Source organism: Lissotriton vulgaris, chromosome 2_1 (genome assembly GCF_964263255.1).
Source record: "Lissotriton vulgaris chromosome 2_1, aLisVul1.2, whole genome shotgun sequence".
NCBI classification, from domain to species: Eukaryota; Metazoa; Chordata; class Amphibia; order Caudata; family Salamandridae; genus Lissotriton; species Lissotriton vulgaris.
In genome coordinates this window covers 1,756,146,799-1,756,169,735 of record NC_141687.1, presented here as the reverse complement: position 1 = coordinate 1,756,169,735, position 22,937 = coordinate 1,756,146,799, and the positions used below count along the sequence as shown (strand labels likewise).

At 51.1% G+C, this 22,937-nt stretch overlaps 1 protein-coding gene across 2 annotated transcripts in view; it reads left to right on the top strand.

Moving 5' to 3' along the window:
- Nucleotides 1-22,937, top strand: part of PHRF1 (PHD and ring finger domains 1) — a 557,508-nt gene that overhangs the window by 113,854 nt on the left and 420,717 nt on the right. For both annotated transcript variants that reach the window (XM_086957804.1, XM_086957803.1), the window contains exon 4: nucleotides 1,189-1,454. In XM_086957804.1, the coding sequence (XP_086813930.1) occupies nucleotides 1,189-1,454 (266 nt within the window). The remainder of the gene's footprint in view (nucleotides 1-1,188; nucleotides 1,455-22,937) is intronic.

The window sequence follows — 22,937 nt, the reverse complement described above, 5'->3', positions numbered from 1 at the left end:
ACCTTGCAAAGAAGAGGCTGCACCAAAGTTCGATTGCACCTGCAGCTCCATGGGCTAGCTATCAATAGACTGTGTCTGTGGTTTCATGCTTTCACAAGTTGTCCCCTAAGCGCATCAGGAAGCAGCGACTCCAAGAGTCAATTAGCTGACTTCCTGTTTGCAACACATAGCTACAAAAGCTGAGGAAACCTGTCTGGGTGTGTTGGTAGCCTAGACCACTGGATTATCGCTCACCATTGCTGCCAGCATGGGAGACCAAGTTCCAGTGCTTCAAAGTTGCACCCGAATCTGCTAGACCCAGGAGAGTATCAGAGTGTATTTTGGTCACCCAGAAGGAAACCTATAGCCAGATGAACTGCCGGAGACCAGTAGTCCAGTGGTAACTGGACTTTTACTGGAACAAAGAGGACTTAGAGGGACATTGACCCGTATGGCTAAAGTTGCACCACCTAGACCAAGGACCGGGGTGTACCCCCAGGAAGTACCCCGTCAACCCTACAGTATCTTCAGCAGCCTCTCTCTTCTCAGCTGGAAGCAATCACATCCAACTTTAACAAATGTTTTGCTGAAAAAGTTTCCAAATGTCACGTGATTTGATTTTGCTCACACTTATTGATTACATAATTTAGATGATCGCCAAACCTTCCATAGTCTCATATGGTCTATGAAAGCGAACAAAGACCAATAAGGTCATTACTACATAATATAGAGAGGTATGCTAGCACACACTCCCACTGTTCTCGTATTGTTAATAGTATTTATTTGCATTTCTCATTGCTGTCTCTGTTAAACCTCTAATGCTAGAAAGCAATTGCAAGAGTAAGTCCTTATATGTTGTGATAATAGTTAAAAGCCCTAGGCCTTACTTTACATTTTCTCCTTGAAAGTATCCAATCATTTTAAGTCTTTGTATCTGTTTTTACTTTGATGCGTGCCTATTATACCCTGTATGACAGCAAGAGTGACATCCACAAGTTCTCTAAAGAAAACAGATTGTTTCCATTGTTCTACAGACTGCAATGCCAACATCTAGAATGAATCAGAAGTTGCTCCTTTATAACAGAATTCATACTAGCCAGTGAGCTGAATCTTCAGAACCACAGAGTGAGAGTGCATCATATTCATGCTGTCTATACCTCGGTACATATATTTGCTACTTGAATGGCAGAATTGTCCTTTTGTTTTCAGGTTCATTCGAAGATGATGATGATGATGATAATGAGGAAGATGAAGAGGAGGAGGACGAGGAAGAGGAAGAGGAGGATGAGCTTGAGGGTGCAATGGGTGGAGCTGATTCTTTGATTAGTAAACCAGCTGTCAATGGCAGTCGCAGTTCCGATGAAGAGGGGGAAAACTGCCCCATCTGTCTCAATGTTTTCAGGGACCAGGTGGTCGGAACCCCTGAAAACTGCAACCATTATTTCTGCTTGGACTGCATTGTAGAATGGGCCAAGGTAAGACAAACCATTACATTGCAGATTCAGCATTAGTCTGGGATCTCCTGACAAACATACATTCATTTCACATGTGCTGTTTTATTACCCTGAACAAGGTTATCCCTTGAGTAGTCGCTTTATTTTAATGTCACTTGCCTTAATGCTAAATATTTTAAAAAAAGGTATTCACGATTGTATGTTTTCGTGTTTGATGGAGTGTGTTCCACAATTAAGTGGGCTGAAACAGTTCATTATAAGCACACTCTGTCCTCGGGTTGTCACCCCTCGTGTTGCACCACTTCAAATGTGTAAAAAGATTTTACATTTTCTTCTTCTCGCTTGTCATTTGTTCTCCTTCTGTATATAATTAAGCCATACTTTGTACTTTATTTTAGTAATATTTACTAATTGTTCACTTAAATATAGAATCATATTCTGACATGTTTCCACAAGAGTTGTTTAAAAATCAATAGCACTATTGTATATCCATGTCTCCGATCCCCAGTGCGCATCGGGCCTGACAAAAGCCCTTGATCAGGAACCAATTACTCCAATTCTGAAGCCAATGAAAATGATTCTTAAACATCACATTTGAAATTTGAGCCCTGTGAGAACCCCTTTCAGAGCACGTAGATTTTACTGGGCCCAACCATAGTGGTTGAGGCCTTTTATTCCTGATGTCCTGGGGCCCGGCCTACTATGGATCCCGCTCACCAAGGCCAAGTACTCCTTCTGCACTTGACTCTCAGTGGTATCTGCGATTGAGCAGCCAAGGCGCCCTCTGGGATGTAGATGCGGACCAGTAAATACGAATCATAACTCAAAGTTCAAACAGTACGAACAATCAATGTCCAGCCAAATCCTTGTTTTCATAAGAAAAGGTAGTATTTTATTATAAACCATGCTAAGAAAAGTGACATTCGGACACCACAACCCAATCCCCCCACGAGGTCTGGACTTTAGTCATTGTCCTGCAAATACCTGTCTCAGTCTCCTTCATCTAACGTGTTTGGGGTTATTCCCAATTCAATGGTGGCCTCAACCAGGGAATGAGCAGTACTCAAGAGTTCCCTTTGACTCCTCTGAATTGTAGTCTAAAGTGTCTATGGTGCAGCAGCACCTGCAGCAGCAAATCCCCTAGGGCCCATAAGCCCAGTTCAACTCTTACCCGCGTATGCAGCACGGAAGTGTTCGGCGTTGCAGTGTGTACCCTCGTAAGATCAGATCCTGCTCGGAAAAGGTTTGCTGCTTGTTGTACAGTGGCCCTGTCAGGCAGGTGCAGGCTCACTCTCTGGAGTAAAGCAGCCGCCTCTCAGTAGCAGTTGGAACGGCTTCATCAGGACATACAAGTAGACCCCTACAACAAAAGGACACGTATGGTCTTAGTTCGGTGATACATCACAATTGTAAAACCTCATGAGAGACTGAGTATGGATAGCCTTACCTCTTCTTCTTCTGTATAGAGTATAAGGGTATGTTTGTTCTGAATTAATCCGATCATAATCGCCGATCTGAAATGTATAAGACTGCCATTAAGTGCCTTGTGCTACCAATTGTTTGGTGTAATGAGTGGTATACATCCTCACACGAGACGGATGATTTCATGCTTTTGACTTGTAAAGCTTGACTTCATGATGGGTATATTGTCTCGTATTAGTCTGCATATATACAGGAGGGCCTGTTTTCCTACTTTGTGAAGGCTTTGTGGCATTCCTTTTGGTATATGTTCGGTGACTTCGAGACCAGGCCCGACTGGGAAGGCTGAGGCACTCCTTTCGTCAATCTTCATTTGTCTTCATGGTGTTCTTGGCTACAAAGACCCCTGCTGCCCATATATCGCAATGGAGATGTTGGCTAAGCTCAGGCCACTGCACAATCGGGGGGCCAGCCAGCCAATATTTTGATGCACTGCTTGGAAGCAGCTAGAGTTTGGAGCGTTATTTGAACCCAACACAATGAGGAGTGATCTCCCATTACTTGCAGGTACTTGCACAATCATTTACTGAGTAATATGGGGACAAACGTTTTCCACATAATGCACAGAAAAATGTCACTAAGCCCTATACGGAACTGAATCCTTTTGAGGCTGCAACACTATGATACTGTTAATGCTGTTGGTGGAATTCACATTTTCAAATGCGGTAAAAATCTGAAAGAGACACGTTAGTGATAGATTCCTTACGTTCGAATATCCCCAGGCGTCAGACTGGATCCGGAAATTTTTGCGTAGCAGTACCCATGTGCGTTGGTAGGTGTCGTCCGCGGCTCCGCGTCAGTCGTGGGTGCCGTGATGACGTCGTCGGAGTACTTAGACACCGCCTCCGGGCGCTGACGTCAGTTTTTTTCCGCGCCAGCAAGCGCAGATCTGGAAAAAGTTGTAACCTAGTCATTTTTTTACTAACTTTTTACGATCTTTTTTGATCTATTTTCGAAGTCTTTCGACTCCGAAGGTGCCGGTAGGGATGCCCGGGTTCAAACCCTGCGCCGACTGCAACCCACTGATGTCGGTTACCGCCCCCCATCGCCGGTGCCTGCACTGTCTAGGCCCGGACCACGACAACAAGTCCTGCTCCGACTGCCGGGCCCTGACGTCTAAAGCTAGACTGGAGCGGTCCCGTAAGCGACCCGAGCTTCGGCAGTCTGCCCCGCTCCGCTCGAGGTCCCGGTCCGAAAGGAGGTCTAGGGACCGGTCGCGGGGCCGGAGTCACCACAGTTCCGGGAGTCTTCAGCGGTCTCGGTAAGAGGCACAAGTCGTCGAAGAGGCACCATCGCTCTTCTGACTCCCCCCCCCCCCCCTCCCCCCCCCCCTCCCCCCCCTCCTCCCCCTCCTCCCCCTCCTCCCCCTCCCCCTGACGCTCGCGCGATGCTGCCGGTGGTTCGGGCGACACCCCCCCCCCCCCCCCCCCCCCCCCCATGCGGCTCCGCCGGAGCCACGAGCGTCGCAGCCTGCTCCATACCCGCCGGTCCCTATACAGCACGCGACGCCAGAGGAGATCGAGGCCTTCCTCTCGCCTATGAGTTCGCTCACTCCTCCGTCGGGTTCCGCGGCGCCTTCTGGCCAAGCGGCCCCGACTGGGTCACCACGCGGGCCGGGTGCTTTGGCCCCTGCGCCGTCGGGTGCAAGGCCCCTGCGCTGCTTTGGTCCTTGCGCCGTCGGGTGCTTTGGCCCCTGCGCCGTCGGGTGCTTTGGCCCCTGCGCCGTCGGGTGCTTTGGCCCCTGCGCCGTCTGGTGCTTTGGCCCCTGCGCCGTCAGGTGCTTTGGCCACTGCGCCGTCGGCTGCTTTGGCCCCTGAGCCGTCGGCTGCTTTGGCCCCTGCGCCGTCGGCTGCTTTGGCCCCTGCGCCGTCGGCTGCTTTGGCCCCTGCGCCGTCGGCTGCTTTGGCCCCTGCGCCGTCGGCTGCTTTGGCCCCTGCGCCGTCGGCTGCTTTGGCCCCTGCGCCGTCGGCTGCTTTGGCCCCTGCGCCGTCGGCTGCTTTGGCCCCTGCGCCGTCGGCTGCTTTGGCCCCTGCGCCGCCGGCTGCTTTGGCCCCTGCGCCGCCGGCTGCTTTGGCCCCTGCGCCGCCGGCTGCTTTGGCCCCTGCGCCGCCGGCTGCTTTGGCCCCTGCGCCGCCGGCTGCTTTGGCCCCTGCACCGTCGGCTGCCCCAGTACCAGGTGATTGGTGACGAGGGGGATTGGGAGGGGTCTGAGGACCCTCTGGCACGTGAGTGTCGGTCTTCTGCGGACTGGACAGGAGAGCTTTGGGAGGCCAGTGGTCTGGACACTTCACTCGACACTGGTTTTTTCTCCCCTCCTAGCGTGGCTACGGAGGAGGGGGCGGCTTATAGCGTGGTGCTGACGAGGGCGGCCAAGGACTTGGGCTTTGAGCTCCTCGCCGCGGCCGTGAGGACTAACCTCCTCACTGAGGTCCTTAAACCGCAGTCAAGCTTGGCCGAGCCTCTGATGCCCTTTAATGAGGCCTTATCTGACGTTCTTCTGGGCACTTGGTCCAGGCCCGTCAGCCTGTGAATAAGAACGTGGCCTGGCGCCACCGCCCGACTCCGGGCGACCCTTGCTTTCTGTCTACCCACCCCACCCCAGAGAGCCTGGTTATCCAGTCCTCTAATTCCCAGACCGCATTCCCGGAGGCTCCCCCTGATCGGGAATCCAAGAGGTACGAACAATACGGGAATAAAGTATTCTCCTCCCTGAGTTTAGGATTGCGGTCAGTCAACACCGCGTGCCTCTTGGGCCGCTACACCCACTCTCTGTGGGATACGGTCGCGGACGTGCTGCCAGAATGCCCGGTGGAGATCCGGGCCAAACTTGGCCAGCCCTTGTGGAGGGTCGAGATGCGGCTCGTTATTCCATCCGATGTGGGCTGGACACTACCGACTCACTAAGTTGATCGATGGCAACGACGGTGGCGATTCGTCGCCACGCCTGGTTGAGGTCCGCCAACTTCTCGGCTGTTGTCCAAGACACACTTATGGACATGCCGTTCGATGGCCGTTGCCTCTTTGGCGACAAGGCAGACCATGCGCTTTAGCGCTTTAAGGACACCAGGGCTACGGCCAAGTCCTTGGGCCTCTCTGCCCGCGCCAGTAAACTGCTGCCTTTTGCTCCTTTCGTGGCCAAGGAAGGGGCGCCCCCACACGTGCCGCCAGCCACGCGTCGCAGGCTAACATCTAGCGCGGTGGCGGACGTGGACACCGCCGTGGCGGTGGTTGGGGTCAAAGGCGAGGCCAGTCCACACCTACCCCTGCAGCATCCGCCACAAAACCTTCCTAGTCTGAGCTTTCAGAGCCATGTGACGCCTGTGGGGGGCAGGGTTCGCCATCACCACCACCACTGGTGCACTGTCACATCGGACAGGTGGGTGCTGCAAATCGTCCGAAGGGGCTACTCCCTCCCCTTCGAGACGTCTCCTCCAGCCATGCCACCGCAGTACCCCCGCGTGTCGGGAGATCACTTGAAACATTTGCAGGAGGAAGTTACGGCCCTCGTGGTCAAGGGGGCCATCGAGCGCGTTCCTGGGGCAGAAGTAGGGTCTGGTTGTTACTCCCACTACTTTCTGGTACCCAAGAAGGGCAAAGGGGGCCTCCGCCCTATCTTGGACCTACGGAACGTTAACGGCTTCCTCCGGAAGGAGAAGTTCAAGATGCTGACATTGGCTCAGGTCTTAGCTGCTTTAGACCCTGGAGACTGGATGGTAGCGTTGGACTTGCAGGACGCTTATTTTCACATGCCCGTCCTGCCGGCCCACCGGCGTTACCTGCGGTTCACTATCCGTTTTTACTGTGCTCCCCTTCGGTCTTACCAGCGCCCCCGCGGGTGTTCACGAAAGTGATGGCGGTGGTCGCAGCTCATCTGCGCAGGTTAGGGGTTTCAGTCTTCCCCTACCTCGACGACTGGTTGTTGAAGGCGGGCTTGCCCCAGACAGTCGTCAGCCACCTCCAGACTACGGCCGATCTCCTGCACCTGCTGGGGTTCTCCATCAATGTGCCGAAGTCACACCTGTGTCCCTCTCAGAAGCTCCTTTTCATCGGAGTGGTTCTAGACTCTGCGCAGTTTCGGGTTTATCCTCCCGAACAGCGGGTTCGGGATATTCAGGCTCTGATTCTGATCTTTCAGCCTTTATCCCGAGTCTCGGTCAAGTTGACGCTGCGGCTTCTGTGGCTGATGGCCTCCTGCATCCTTCTGGTGCATTACGCCCGGTGGCGGATGCGGGCTCTGCAGTCGGACCTGAAGTTTCAGTGGGCCCAGCATCAGGGCAACTTGTCCGACCATGTCTTGATCTCGGAGGGCACTGCAAAACAGTTGCAGTGGTGGCTCACGGACCGCGATTGGGTCAGCGGCAGATCCCTCTCCCTACCCCAACCGGAGCACGTAGTTGTGACGGACGCGTCCCTCCAGGGCTGGGGGGGCCACATGGGAGAGGCGGAGATCTGAGGCCTCTGGTCTCCGGCGGAGTCCCAGCTCCACATCAACCTTCTGGAGCTGTGGGCAATCCGGCTTGCACTGAAGGCATTCCTCCCCTCTGTCCGGGGGAGTGTAGTGCAGGTGTTCACGGACCACACCACCGCCATGTGGTACTGCAACAAACAAGGGTGGGGTGGTGTTGTGGACCCTATGCCAGGAGGCCGTGCGCCTCTGGGCATAGGCTGGAACATCAGGGCGTGACCCTGGTGGTTCAACACCTGGCAGGTTCCCTGAATGCCAGGGCGGACAAACTCAGCCGTCGGTGCATGATGGATCACGAATGGCGTCTGAACTCGGACGTGGCGCATGGCCTCTTTCAGCAGTAGGGAGAGCCTTGGTTAGATCTATTCGCCACAGAAGAGAACGCGCAATGTCATCAGTTCTGCGCGTTGGAATTTCCAAGGCAGCACTCGCTCTGAGACGCTTTTCGTCGCAAGTGGAGTTGCGGTCTGTTGTACGCCTTTCCGCCCAGGTTATCCTTGTGGCTCCGGACTGGGCACAAAGATATTTGTATCCAGAGCTACTCAGCATGTCTGTTGATCCCCCGATTTGTCTGCGTCTTCAGGAGGACCTTCTGTTGCAGCAACAGGGGACTGTCCTCCACCCGAACCTGTCCAGTCTCCACCTCCATGCTTGGAGATTATGCGGCGACAGTTGAGGCCATTTGACTTGCCTCCTGAAGTTTGTACTGTGATTCTGGCAGCTAGGCGTCCCTCCACAAAGTCGGTATACGCCTGCAGGTGGAACAGATTTGTGGCATGGTGCACAGCAAAGGCTGTGGTTCTCCTCTTCCTTCTTTCTCTTGCCCAGCAGGGCTCTGCTCTGGGCACTATCAAGGGCTACCTTTCTGCCCTTTCCGCCTTCTTAAGGCTACCTGATCAGCCTTCTTTGTTCAAGTCCCCGATTGTTAACAGATTCTTGAAGGGCATCACTGATATGTTCCCTCCTGTTCCTTTCGTGATGCCCCAGTGGGACTTTAACCTGGTTCTAACTTACTTGATGTGCGCTCCCTTTGAGCGTCTTCATAACTGTCCTCACCGTCTTCTTACTCTTAAGACTGCTTTCCTGGTTGCCATCACCTGTGCCAGGAGAGTGAGTGAGCTCCAGGCTCTTTCCTCTAAACCACCGACTCAGCAGCCTTGTTCACAGGCAACTTTCATGGGATTTTGGCATTTCCTGCGTGATTACGCTTGCCTTTTGAGGACTACCGGTCTCCAGTGTAGTCTTCAAATACTTCAGTTCCCAGCATATATAATTTGAGCAAATTATATATCTATATGCGCTCACCGTACGCGTACGGTATGCGTACCGTACGCACCGTACGGTATGCGTACCGTACGCGCGCGTACCCTTACATGCGCGAGCGAGTTTCTGATTGGCTGGCAGTAGACTGTCAACATTCCAAACTGTCCAAACCAGGAAGTGTTGGCCACCATCTTGTTTTTCAGGAGAACTGAGGCACAAGAGAGCCCAAAACAAGAGTTGAAAATACGAAAAGGGGGCAGGGTAGAGACCCCCCAACCCTCTAGCCCTTCTCAGGGGGTCCCAAAAGGAAGGTTGAGGAGGTGCATCGTATTATCACATGAATGATATCATCAGTGATGTGATCAGTGATGTCATTTGAGATGTCATCAGTGATGTCACTGACCATGTCATGAATGATGTAATATGTGACATCATCAGCAGTGGATTGCGGGTGCGCGAAATATAGTTAGTACAACTAACTATATAGGAGCAATTTCAATGGTTTTTTTAAATGCTAATTCCTAACTGAAACCTATGGTTTTTCAAGTGAATTTGCAAGGTTTTAAAATGGTTTTAAAATGCTAATTCCTAACTATATAAGGCCTGAAACGTATAAGTCAACTCTTTCTCTTTCTCTCTATTTATTTTTTTATTTTTTCTTGCATAGGATTAGTGCTATCCATACCGAGCTGTAAAATTACAAAAATACATGTTTGAGGCATGTGGGCTGCTGAATTCATATCTGTGCATAGATCGCCGCCTAGTGTTGGGTCCGGATGATTGCACATTGTTGTCCTGGAAGAGTCTTCGAAGTATCACGAGATAGGTGGCTCCTCCCCTGGACTACAGTGCGCATGGGCATCCTCTCCATCCTCAGATTGTTTTTTTTCCGCCATTGGGTTCGGATGTACTTTCTTAACCCAAGCTGGAATCAATATAAAAAACGTTTTCACAAGGCCAAAAGGCCTTCGGGGCGTCGGTATTGTCTTTTCATTAGGTGCCGCGAACTTCTTCCAGTTCTTCGAGCTGGACGTCGAAGGCCGCATGCCTTTTCAACACCAAAGGCCCCATCAACGATCGATGATGGAACGGAGCCCGTTCAAACGATGCCCCGTTTGCAACTCTAAATACCCTCACATCGATGTGCACCCGGTGTGCAATAAATGTCGATCTCCGGACCACGACGAGGCCAGCTGCATGCATGGCCTGTTCTCGGTTCAGGTCAAAGAAAACACTTCGGCTTAGACGTGCCGCGAGACAGTCGGCGCAGAAAACAGCGCCCGACCCGGAGAACATATTCGAGGCTGAAGACGACGAGGGCGTCGATGAAGAGGATCCTAAACAACAGTCGGATCCAGCTTCGGAGCAGAACTCTAACTATGATGAAGACGAAGAAGACTACGTCTATGATGAAGACGTCGTCGAGGTAGGGGACGACGCACAGGCCATCGGAGCCGTCGATGACGAATCGAGCGATGAGCAAGGCCCAACTGCAGTTGCTGGGGCCGATGAGGACACTGTACTTTCAAAGGCTCAGGTCGAGGCATCGCCAGAAGATCTTAGCCAAGGTCTTCAACTACATTCTATAGCCCCGCGTCAAGGCCCGGCTAAGAATATACCTAAGGAGCCATCGGTCGATCAACCACAGTCGAAGGTGAAATCGAAACCGACAGAATCAAAATCGAAACCGAAACTGCTAAAGACAGTCCTCGGATCGACGACTTCGGATTCATCGGATCCAATCAAACTGAAGAGTGTCATCGACCCTTCGGGGGTGTCAGCCCGAAGATCGGGGCGCCGAAGCCTGTGACCAAGATCAATTACGTCGCACTGACGCCATCAACGTCGACGTCAAAAGATGGCGACACTAACAAGGGACTCAAGTCTCAGAAGACCCTCGATCCGAAGCTTCCAGCCTCCAAACCACTGGTAGTCAAGACCTTCGAGTCGAAGACCAAGAACGGCTCAAAGGAGCACGTCAAGTCGAAGCAAAAGAGCGTGCCTGCTGCGCACCAAGAGCTCGAGTCGACGCTAGGCCAAAAACAAACTGGTGATAAGACTAAGTCGGTCAGATCGAAGACGGCGCCACCCTCAAAGAAGGTCAGTCCGTCTCCAATGCTTACGCCACCGATTAAATTCGGACTGCCCCCGACCGAAGGCCTTCGAGCCACAACAAAGCATCGAAGCGTCCAAAAAGGTGTCAGTAGTAAAACGGACTCCGCCCATAGAAGAGGACATTGTGTTCCAAGCGCCCTCCTATGATAACCAGTCTAAACTATTCATCGACTCGGATTCTGGCAGACTCACTATTTATAAAAGAAAGATCATTCCAGAAAATTCTATGGAGTCATACAAGATCCCACTCAAAAAGAAGAGGGACTCTTCCACCTCAACTGTTCTTTTTGAGCCTGTGGAGTCCTATGGACAGGAATATACCTATTCGCCCACACGTACTAATGAGGATGTGGGGGAAGGCTACAATGAGGAGCAATTTAATTATCCTATTGACACAGATCAAGAGGAGTCTCAACCCTGGACTGACCCTGTTGACCCGGGTGAGCCACACACCACGCCTGACACTCAATCCTATACAGTCAAAACCTTGCCAACTGAATATACAGCTGCGTTTAACACGTTAATTGAAAGGGCAGCAAATAATCATGATGTTGAAATGAATGCTGACCCAATAGAGGAAGACTTTTTGTTTGACACTTTCTCAACTTCAGAAAGATCAGTAAAGACATTGCCTATGCTGAAGGGTGTCCTTAAACACGCTAGTGACATTTTCAAAGAAACCACAAGGGCAAGGGTTGTGAACCCAAGAATTGACAGGAAATACCGGCCTGCGCCTGTAGACCCTATGTATATCAAAGGCCAGCTGCCATTGGACTGCTTAGTAGTGGCAAATGCTCGTAAGAGAGCGAACTCTCAAACAAGTGGTGATGCTCCTCCTCCGGACAAAGAATCCAAAATCTTGGAAGCTTCTGGAAAAAGAGTAGCGGCTCAAGCAGCAAATATTTGGAGGATTTCAAATACACACGCCCTATTAGCCAGATATGATAGGGCGCATTACGACACATTAGAGCAACTACTACAACACTTGCCTGATGCTTATAAAGAGGGAGCAGAAATGCTGATACAGGAGGGGAAACTGATATCAAATGCATCCATTAAATGTGTGCTAGATGCAGCAGACACAGCAGTTAGGGCCATCAATACAAATGTGATGCTCAGAAGGCATGCCTGGTTACGCATCTCTGGATTCAAGCCTGAGATTCAAACCACATTACTAAACCAGCCTGTTAACCCTGATTTTTTTATTTGGTCCTGATGTGGACACAATCTTAGAAAAAATTAAGAAAGACACTGAGACAGCCAAATCCATGGCAGCTCTGCAGTCACAACAGTTCAGGGGAGGTTCCTTTCATCGCTCCGGTAACAGGAGAGCCTCTAGAGGTCAAGCATCACAGCAAGCCCAATACAACAAAGGAGGCACACAGACCACCTATAACAAGAACAATAGGGGTGGATACCGTAGCAACAGCACCAAAGGCAGAGGACGAGGAAATAATAACGCCAGATCCTCCGCCAACACTAAACAGTGACGTCTTGTCACTGCCCCCAGACCATGTAACACCTGTCAGTCTGCCAGTCTGGGAAGGCATTACCACAGACAGGTGAGTGAGACAACTTATCCAATACGGCTATTGTCTAGAACTGACCTCCCCCAAGGCACCGTCCTATGTCCACAGAGCACATGCAGTTATTGCGGCAAGAGGTCATCTGCATGCTGCAAAAAGGGGCCATAGAACTCGTGCCTTTAGAACAACAGGGTACAGGGGTGTACTCGCTGTACTTCTTAATCCCAAAAAAGGACGGGTCTCTCAGGCCCATACTTGACCTCAGACCCCTAAACCAATACATCTTGTCAGAGCATTTTCACATGCTCACTTCGCAGCAAATTCTACCATTGCTCAGTCAGGGAGATTTCCTAGCAACACTCGACCTGAAGGACGCATATTTCCACATTCCGATTCACCCGGGACACAGGAAATATCTCAGGTTCACCAAAAACAACCAGCATTACCAGTTCAAGGTCCTGCCTTTCGGGTTCACAACAGCCCCCCGAGTGTTTACCAAGTGCTTGGCGACAGTAGCTCTGCACCTTCGGAGACAACACATCCATGTCTATCCTTATCTGGACGACTGGCTTATACAATCAGTCAGCCCAGCAATGTGCCAGCCACATGTCCCGCACAATTCACCTCCTACACAGTCTAGGTTTTTCACTGAATTATCCAAAGTCTCATCTTCAACCCGCACATGTACAACAGTACCTGGGAGCGACAATAGACACTCTGGTAGCAAAAGCAAAGCCAAACTCAGCGAGAATCAACAGCATGCAATTGCTGATTCAGAGATTCAGACCCCAACACTCACTCCCAGCGCAAGTGTTTATGCAGCTGATCGGTATGATGGCCTCCTGCATCTTCATAGTCCCTCACGCGAGGCTACACATGCCTCCGCTTCAGGAGTGCTTAGCACGACAGTGGAACCAGGCTCAAGGACAGTTGAAAGACCTGGTGTTGGTGACCGGTCGTGCATACAACTTTCTGCATTGGTGGAACACACAAAACCTTTGCAGGGGACGACCTTTCCAGGAGCCTGTTCCACAAATAGTGCTGACAACCGAGGCATCTCTCCAGGGCTGGGGAGCGCATGTCCTCCATTACACAGTGCAGGGACTATGGACGACGCAGCAAAACAAGATGCACATCAACCTGCTGGAACTGATGGCAATCTTCATGGCAATGAAGGCGTTCAAAGTGCATTTGTGCAATAAAGTCGTGCTGATCCGGACGGACAACATGACTGCCATGTACTAAATCCAGAAGCAGGGAGGGACACACTCTCCACAGTTGTCACACCAGGCTCAGTGCATGTGGAAGTGGGCCTTTCAAAGAAACATCTTCCTCATGGCAGAAAACCTCCCAGGCAAAGACAACCAGATGGCGGATCTGCTCAGCAGGCACAGCCATCAAATGCACAAGTGGGAGATGCATCCCTCGGTGCTACAACCGTATTTTCAGCAGTGGGGTCATCCAGAGACCGACCTGTTCGACACAAAGGAAAACGCAAAATGCCAAACCTTCGCCGCCAGGTTCCCACACCCGCAGTCTCAGGGCAATGCGATATGGATGAACTGGTCAGGCAGATTTGCGTACGCTTTTCCTCCGGCACCGCTCATACCGCTAGTGGCGCGCAAACTGCGACAGCACTCAATGACACTCATCCTAGTTGCTCCAACATGGGCAAGGCAGGCATGGTACACCACGTTCCTAGAACTTTCCGTGGTGCCTCATCAACGTCTGCGACTCACACCCAGTCTCCTCACTCAGAGCCATGGAGACACTCAGCACTCAGATCCGCAACAGTTGAGCCTTGCAATATGGCTCCTGAGGTCATAGAGTTTGGCTATCTGAACCTGCCCCCTGACTGTATGAATATTATCAAGGAGGCAAGAAGGCCTAAAACCAGGGCATGCTATGCGGCAAAATGTAAGCGATTTGTCATTTATTGTTCCAATAATGACATCAATCCGCGAGATGCATCAACTCAAAACATTATATGTTATTTGTTACATCTACACAGATGCCATCTGGCATATAGTTCCATCCGGATACATTTAGCTGCAATGGCAGCTTATCTTCAAAACAGGCAGCACCTTTCCCTTTTCAGAGTGCCAGCCATTAAAGCTTTTATGGAGGGACTCAAAAGAGTAATTTCTCCCAGACACCCGCCTTCACCTGTCTGGAATCTGAACATAGTTCTGACCAGACTGATTGGACCACCTTTTCAACCTCTACACTCTTGAGAGATACAATTTCTGACATGGAAAGTGGCCTTTCTAGTAGCGATCACATCGCTAAGGAGAGTTAGTGAGCTTCAAGCCCTAACTATTCAAGAGCCTTTCATACAGATTCATGCTAATAGGGTTAAGTACCAACCCTAAATTTATGCCTAAGGTGGTATCACAGTTCCACATTAACCAAACGATAGAACTGCCAGTATTCTTCCCAAATCCAGATTCAGTGGCAGACCGAGCTCTGCACACACTAGATGTTAAAAGAGCTCTCCTGTATACATACACAGGACGAAAGATTTCAGAAAGACTAAGCAACTGTTTGTTGCCTTTTCTCCACAGCACAAAGGTAACCCCATTTCCAAATCAGGTATAGCCAGATGGATTGTTAAGTGCATACAGATCTGTTATCAAAAAGCTAAACGCACATTAACAATTCCCCCAAGAGCGCATTCCACACGCAAGTTAGGGGCATCCATGGCTTTCCTAGGTAACATTCCTCTAGAGAATATATGTAGAGCAGCCACATGGTCCACCATACATACATTTGCCAAACACTACTGTGTGGATGTACACTCCAAACAGCAAGCTGCTGTAGGACAGGCTGTTATTAGGACTCTTTTTCAGACTGTTGCAGCTGGCACGGGCAACCACCGCTAAGGAGGAGACTGCTATTTATTCTATGCACAGATATGAATTCAGCAGCCCACATGCCTCGACCGGAATATGCTACTTACCAGTATGCATCTGTTCTTGGCATGTAGGGCTGCTGACATTCATATCGCCCGCCCTCCTCCCCGGTGCCTGTCGCAGCTGTAGCACTCAGAATTAATCTCAAGCATGGACATCACTTACTGAATCATACTCCATCTCTGCCACAATGGCGAAAAACAAACTGAGGATTGAGAGGATGCCCATGCGCACTGTAGTCCAGGGGAGGAGCCACCTATCTCGTGATACTTCGAAGTCTCTTCCAGAACAACAATGTGCAATCATCCGGACCCAACACTAGGCGGTGATCTATGCACAGATATGAATGTCAGCAGCCCTACATGCCAAGAACAGATGCATACTGTAAGTAGCATATTCCTTACCCTTCCAGGCACAGTATTACAGCTTTGGATTGGTAAAATACCATCCAAGCCAACCTGAAAGGAATAAAAGCAACCCCTGACACGTGTTCCGCTGACATTACAGCTCTTCAGAAAGGTTTACCTTTGTCCAGACACAAGGGAGCACCAAGTTAAAGTCGAAACAATACCATTGCAAGCATAGAGTGATGCAAAAAAGAAGCACAGAACTCTGTGTAGTTCCCAAGTTTAAGTGCTTAAAAACATTGATTGAAAAGCAGACATTTGAAGTGAGCAAATTTAGAGTGTCGCTGGTGTTGAGGGTGCTCCTTACAGGAGCTGCCTACCACCTAAACTTGGCGGCTATCCAGAGTTCTCTGCTGAGGATTTAGCATAATTTATGCGTCACTCTGTGCCTGCAAGGGTATTCTCCCGTATTCGTTAAACCTTCCTAAATCTGGCCTCCAATACTCTTCAATTAGAGTCCACCTGTCTGCACTCACAGAACAGGAAAAGTCCCTCACAAATCTTTCTTTAGGATTCCAGTTATTAAAGATCTCCTAGAGGGGTTGATTTTTTCCCCTCCCATTAGAAGCCCCTCTCCTCCATCAGAGCTGAATGTAGTGTTTCCTTGCCTTGCCTAGAAGGGTTGGTGAGATACAGGCCCTTTGCGCTCCTTAGCCATACAAAGTCTTCCACTCTTCCAAAAGTACTGTTGCCTACCCATTCTAAGGTTCCTTCATAAAGTGGTCTCAGATTTCCTTGTAAATCATACATCTCTTTACCCATGTTCTTCCAAAATCTGTCTTCCCCAGCGGAGAGAGCCCTCTTCCCGTGTTGTTAAAATTCTATTTGGACAAAAACAAATCCATTAGCAAATCACAACAGCTTTTCATCAATTATGGCCCAGTTCGCACAGGTCTAGCTACCTCCAAACAGACAGTCTCCAGGTGGATCGTCTCTTGCATCCTCTACTTTTATCAGCTAGCTAATAAATCTCTTACTGCTAAGCCAGAGGCTGCCTCTACAAGAGGCAAGGCAGCTACTACAGCCTTGATAAGGAATATTCCCATGGCAGATATCTGCAAAGCAGCTATTTGGAGATCAGTCCACACATTCATTAGGCACTACTGTCTTGACACAGATATTAGAGCAGATGCTCAAGTAGGACAGGCATCAACAAGCTAGAGTTGATCACACTATCGTAAGGGCTCTATTTTAGACCTATGCACCTTCCACAAGCTAACAACCGCTCAGGTGAGTACTGCAATATAGTCGATGCAGAGCACGTGTATCCGCAGCCTTACATTCTACCAACTGGTTATGTTGTGTACTCTGAATGCATCTGTTGATTGCATGCAGTGCAGTAGATTCTCATGCGCCCACCGGCCACCCCGGAAGCTGGTGTTTGCTACAGATATCTTCAGCCTCCATAATGATTTCTAGAACGCACGTCAATCTACTATTCTACTCAGTACTCCATATCTACTCTCACTCGCTGTTTGGAATCAATCTAACAGTGGAGTCTGTGCCTATGGGTGTTCACTACTAGAGGAGGAGTCACTGATGCATTGTGACTCGAAAGACCTCTTCAAAGAAAAACAAGTTGCAATAGTCCAAGTCTAACACTAGATGGCAGAAGTATGCAGAGCATGTCAATCTACTGCACTACATTCAACAGATGTTTATAGTGTAAATTACATAATCTCCGTGGCACAGCAAGGACTTGCAGTGGGCATTGTTAAAGTTCGTCAGCTCTTTCTGCCTTTTTATTTTTACCACATTACCCATCGCTGTTCTAATCACTGCTTGTGCCGAGGCTTCTAAAGGTTTGACTCATCTGTTTTCCCCAAAAGCCGTTTGCGATGATACAGCGAGTTCTTAATTTATTTCTCACTTTCCTCATGTTCAAGCCTTTCAAACGAATGTACAGCTGTCTGCTACTTTTCCCGACTCTGAAGTGTGTCTGATCGCACTGACTTTGGCTTGTCAAGTACATGCACTCCAAGGTCTATCGGTGTAGCCTTCTTACACCACCGTTTTCCCCTAGATAAAAGGGTTGAGGACCAAGGCAGCATTTTTAGGTCTCGTGACCTATCAATGCGCATGCGCATTGAGCTAAGCGAGAGATAAAGGGGCTTAAACAGAGCTTACCGAGATCGGGCGATTCCATGCAGTGCCCGTGAAACCGAGCTCAATGCGCAAGCGCATTGACATAAAAAGCGCGTGCACATGCCTCCCTCCCACAGGCATCCCCCAGCGTGTGCTCTTCAAAGGAATGCTCTGCCCCCCTCTGCCACTTCACGCCAGCAGCTCTTCGAAGGGATCCGCTCCGCCCCCTGCTGCATCAAAGGCTTTCATTTCGCTACTCTTTTGTAATTTGCACACGTCACTTTTCTCTTGTAACACACTGTTTGCTACCTCTCACATTATGTTTTTTCATTTTTTATATACTTTCCTAAGTGCCACCATTGCCTACGTAACGTTTGTTCCTGTGTTTGAGTGTCCGCCGCTTATTGCAGTATTATTCCTCTACTTGTCCATTGTACGCTTTTGTAACGTGCACACATATCACTTTTCCCTCCTGTAATGTATCCATTGTTACCTCATGTATTTTCGTTTCTCCCTATTGTCACTTTTAATTCATGCAACTTAACGTTTGCTTTTGTAATTTGTTCACTTGTAATCTTATCCTCATGCATCTGTTCTGCTCCTATTGTGAAGCGCTCTGACGCCTTCGGGTAAAGTCTGCGCTATATAAAAATCGCATAGATAAGTAACTATCACCCCCGTCTCCCTGCGCATCACTCACTGTACTATCGGCCTCCGCAACCTCCTTCCCGCCCCCACCTGTCCCCTCGGCCGACTTGGTAGAGATGCGGCCCCGCCAGGGCTCCCCCTCCTAGGACTCCCTCCTCGCAGCGTAGCCCCACTCGCACTGCTTCAACCACTCCACTGGCCACGGCAATTCTTTAGGGCCCTAACCCCTGCCTCCATTTAATACCGATACACAAGCCCTTGTGTGCACCGTGGCAGCCTTGATCTAACTCGCCCAACGTCCTATTCTTGCTCTTTGGGCATCCTCCTCCTCTCGCTTCGCCTGACCCATCCCCCGCCCAACCCCCGTTTGGACATCAGAAGCCGTTGTGATGATCCTTGCCTCCTTATTAATCTTCCCGGGGTGGGGGCGGAGGGAGGTGGATGAGGTGTCCCACTCCCTGCCATCTCTTCTCCATGCTCACCCCCGCCCCTCCCCAACCCCATTCGCCAGCCCTTACCATCGGCCATCCTCCTTGTTCTCCTCTTACAAATCCCTCCTTCTGATGACCCCCTCCTCCTTGTCCCTGCCCCTACACCGTGTCTTCCTTGGCCGCCGCCCCCCCCTCTTTTTTTGGGGGGGGGGGGGAGTTTGTGATTCATCCCCCCACTCCCTTTAGCGCCCTTTCTGTCTGCCACCCCTTTTAAGCTTTTTTGCACCCTGGCACCCGCACCCTCCCCCCTAGCCCAAACCCAGTACACTTTCCCCGAGACAGCGCCCAATGACTTCCTCTGCCCCGTAGCTCTACTATTGTCCTACCGTCTCGGCAAGGTGAACTGTCTCACTTGCTGGGCACCCTTTGTGGCCCACTAATTCCGTATCGCACCAACTAACAAGGCCTAATTCCTGCATTATGCCCTTCGTGTCATCCACGAGTACCACCACCCGATAGGTTGTTGTCATGCCTACAATACCTCCTCGTAATACTGTCCCCTTTGCTTAGACGCCCGCCCCGCACCCCACCACCATTTGTTCCCTCAAGAGACCGCCCTCTGAAACAGAGCCCCCAACCCTCGCCCGCCCCCCGGCAGACAGATGCGCCCTCTCCACACCTCTCCTGCAAACCTGGCTCGCGTGTCCCCCCATCTCCCCACCGCTGCCTCCCACTTGTCGTTCTTTGCTTCTTAGTTAATGGTGTGGCAGCATGGTATGAACGGGAGACAGACAAGAAGGGGGGGTGAGGGGGGTCATAGCCCATAATTGCACTGCCCTCCCCCCCCCCCCCCAGTTGAGCGAAGCATCGGTCGCACGCCTAGGAGTCAGCACACCGTACAATACTCGCCTCCAACATGCTGCACCACGACAGCCCACTTGTATCCAGCATATCTTACACCCAGGACCTTATACCCAGGTGTCACAAGTCTCGCCACCCCGACCCCCAGAAAGCCCCCCGTCCACCGGCCAAGGACTCTGTCGGCACCTCCGTGCCAAGTGGTGCTTACACGCGACCATCGCCCGCATTTCCCGTGCTTCGGAATCCAAATGTTCTCGCCCGACAGCCTCTAACAGCAGCCCATCTCTCATGCATTACCCGCCATCTCCCGAGCCTCGCTTTCAACGCAGTATTTCTTTTACGCCCCCAATGATGCCCCGTACATCCCCAAGACCACAACCCGTCCCCATCCACCAGACCGGCAACCTCCTACCAATGCATAGTATATGTATTTTTGTCCTAAACCAAAATTAAAATGCTGGCCCTGCATAACTAAGGTCATTTTGAATTATAGAGCCACAAATAGAGTATTTAGAAAACCATGGTGTTAATCCCTGTGGAGCGAAAAGTTTCATTAGCTTGGCGCACCATAAGAGGACTTCTTATTCTATTTGCAATACCAGCCACCTGGCAACCTCCTTCTCCCGCTTCCAGCCGCAGCTCCCTGCCTCCCCCAGATCCCACCCCTCCAACCAACTTGGTGCCCGCCTCATTTGGTCACCCGTTAGGAAACTTTTGTCCCCCCCCCCCCCCCCTCCCCCCAGCATCAGGCCGAACCCAGCGTTGAAGCACGATTGTGCAGCTCTGCGATGACCCGACAGCGCTTAACCCCCTGCAGCAGAACTTTTATTTTTTATAAAACGTGGGCTTCCAGCTGACTGGCAAACAAGCCCAATCTAATCATTTCTTTTTAACACCATGGTCCACGCGCACTTACACACACCTCATATAATTTACTCCCAGGCCGGCGGGCCAAGGTGTTCAATTTATTACAAATGATAATTGGACGGGGACGGTGGTTGGCGTCAATACTATTCATGTGGTCATTGTGCATCAAGTGGGGCAATTAAGAGCACTAAAGAGAAAGATGTGGGCGCGAAAGGCATTGGTGCGTAATGGCGGCAGGTCTCCACATTACACCATTTCAAAGATAGGAACAACTGCGGATATCACCGGCTTCTAACACGCGGCCAAGCATCTGAACATGCACTTTCTGGTCTTTTAAAAGCAAACACTTTTGGCTTCCCATTGCGCGGATACTCCTGTAATTTCCCTCTTGTCTCCGATACTAGAGATCAGAGATAAAAGAAGGACACCGACTCTGGCGCCCCTTTTGGACTCAAAAGACATCCTCTAATGCGCGTGTTGTTCATTGAGGTATCTACAAAGCACTTCCTTTCTACCAGGGTGTCTCCACTGATTCCAAAACAACATCACAGCTGCAGGATAAAAGGGCAAGAGGCAGCCAGCGTCACCTCTAATAGCCGTCACTCCCCTGTCAGCCGCCTCCGTTTCCTATCCGTGGGAGTAAACTTCAATGATTCTAATAATAGTCAGTAATAATACCACCACAGCATCACTTAGCACCACCACAGCATCACTTAGCACCACCACAGCATCACTCAGCAGCACCACTCAGCACCACCACAGCATCACTCAGCACCACCACAGCATCACTCAGCACCACCACTCAGCACCACCACTCAGCACCACCACAGCATCACTCAGCACCACCACAGCATCACTCAGCACCACCACAGCATCACTCAGCACCACCACAGCATCACTCAGCACCACCACAGCATCACTCAGCACCACCACAGCATCACTCAGCACCACCAAAGCACCACTCAGCAGCACCACAGCACCACTCAGCACCACCCAGCACCTCCACAACATCACTCAGCACCAGCGCAGCACCACTGAGCACCACCGCAGCACCACTGAGCACCACCGCAGCATCACTCAGCCCCACCGCAGCATCACTCAGCCCCACCACAGCATCACTCAGCCCCACCACAGCATCACTCAGCCCCACCACAGCATCACTCAGCCCCACCACAGCATCACTCAGCCCCACCACAGCATCACTCAGCCCCACCACAGCATCACTCAGCCCCACCACAGCATCACTCAGCCCCACCACAGCATCACTCAGCCCCACCACAGCATCACTCAGCCCCACCACAGCATCACTCAGCCCCACCACAGCATCACTCAGCCCCACCACAGCATCACTCAGCCCCACCACAGCATCACTCAGCCCCACCACAGCATCACTCAGCCCCACCACAGCATCACTCAGCCCCACCACAGCATCACTCAGCCCCACCACAGCATCACTCAGCCCCACCACAGCATCACTCAGCCCCACCACAGCATCACTCAGCCCCACCACAGCATCACTCAGCCCCACCACAGCATCACTCAGCCCCACCACAGCATCACTCAGCCCCACCACAGCATCACTCAGCCCCACCACAGCATCACTCAGCCCCACCACAGCATCACTCAGCCCCACCACAGCATCACTCAGCCCCACCACAGCATCACTCAGCCCCACCACAGCATCACTCAGCCCCACCACGCAACAGTACAGCAGCAATAAGCACAACACCAGCATCACTCGGCGCCACCCCAACATCACTCGGCGCCACCCCAACATCACTCGGCGCCACCCCAACATCACTCGGCGCCACCCCAACATCACTCGGCGCCACCCCAACATCACTCGGCGCCACCCCAACATCACTCGGCGCCACCCCAACATCACTCGGCGCCACCCCAACATCACTCGGCGCCACCCCAACATCACTCGGCGCCACCCCAACATCACTCGGCGCCACCCCAACATCACTCGGCGCCACCCCAACATCACTCGGCGCCACCCCAACATCACTCGGCGCCACCCCAACATCACTCGGCGCCACCCCAACATCACTCGGCGCCACCCCAACATCACTCGGCGCCACCCCAACATCACTCGGCGCCACCCCAACATCACTCGGCACCACCCAAAAATCACCATTAGCGCCAACACAGCATCACTCCGCACCAATACAGCACCGCTCTGCGCCACCACATTATCACTAGGCAGCAACACATTAACACTCAGCTCAACACCATCACCACAGCACCACTCTACACCACAACAACACAAATCAGCACCATCACTGCAAAACTCAAAGCAAAGACCAAAGCCATTGGGATTTGTAATATCAATACATGTAAGTCAGGGAAAAACTAAATATGTATCTGTACTAATGCTATAGGTGCCACATTTGCTAATTTTAGAACTATTGGCATTTCAAAGAATAATATTAATAATTTTAA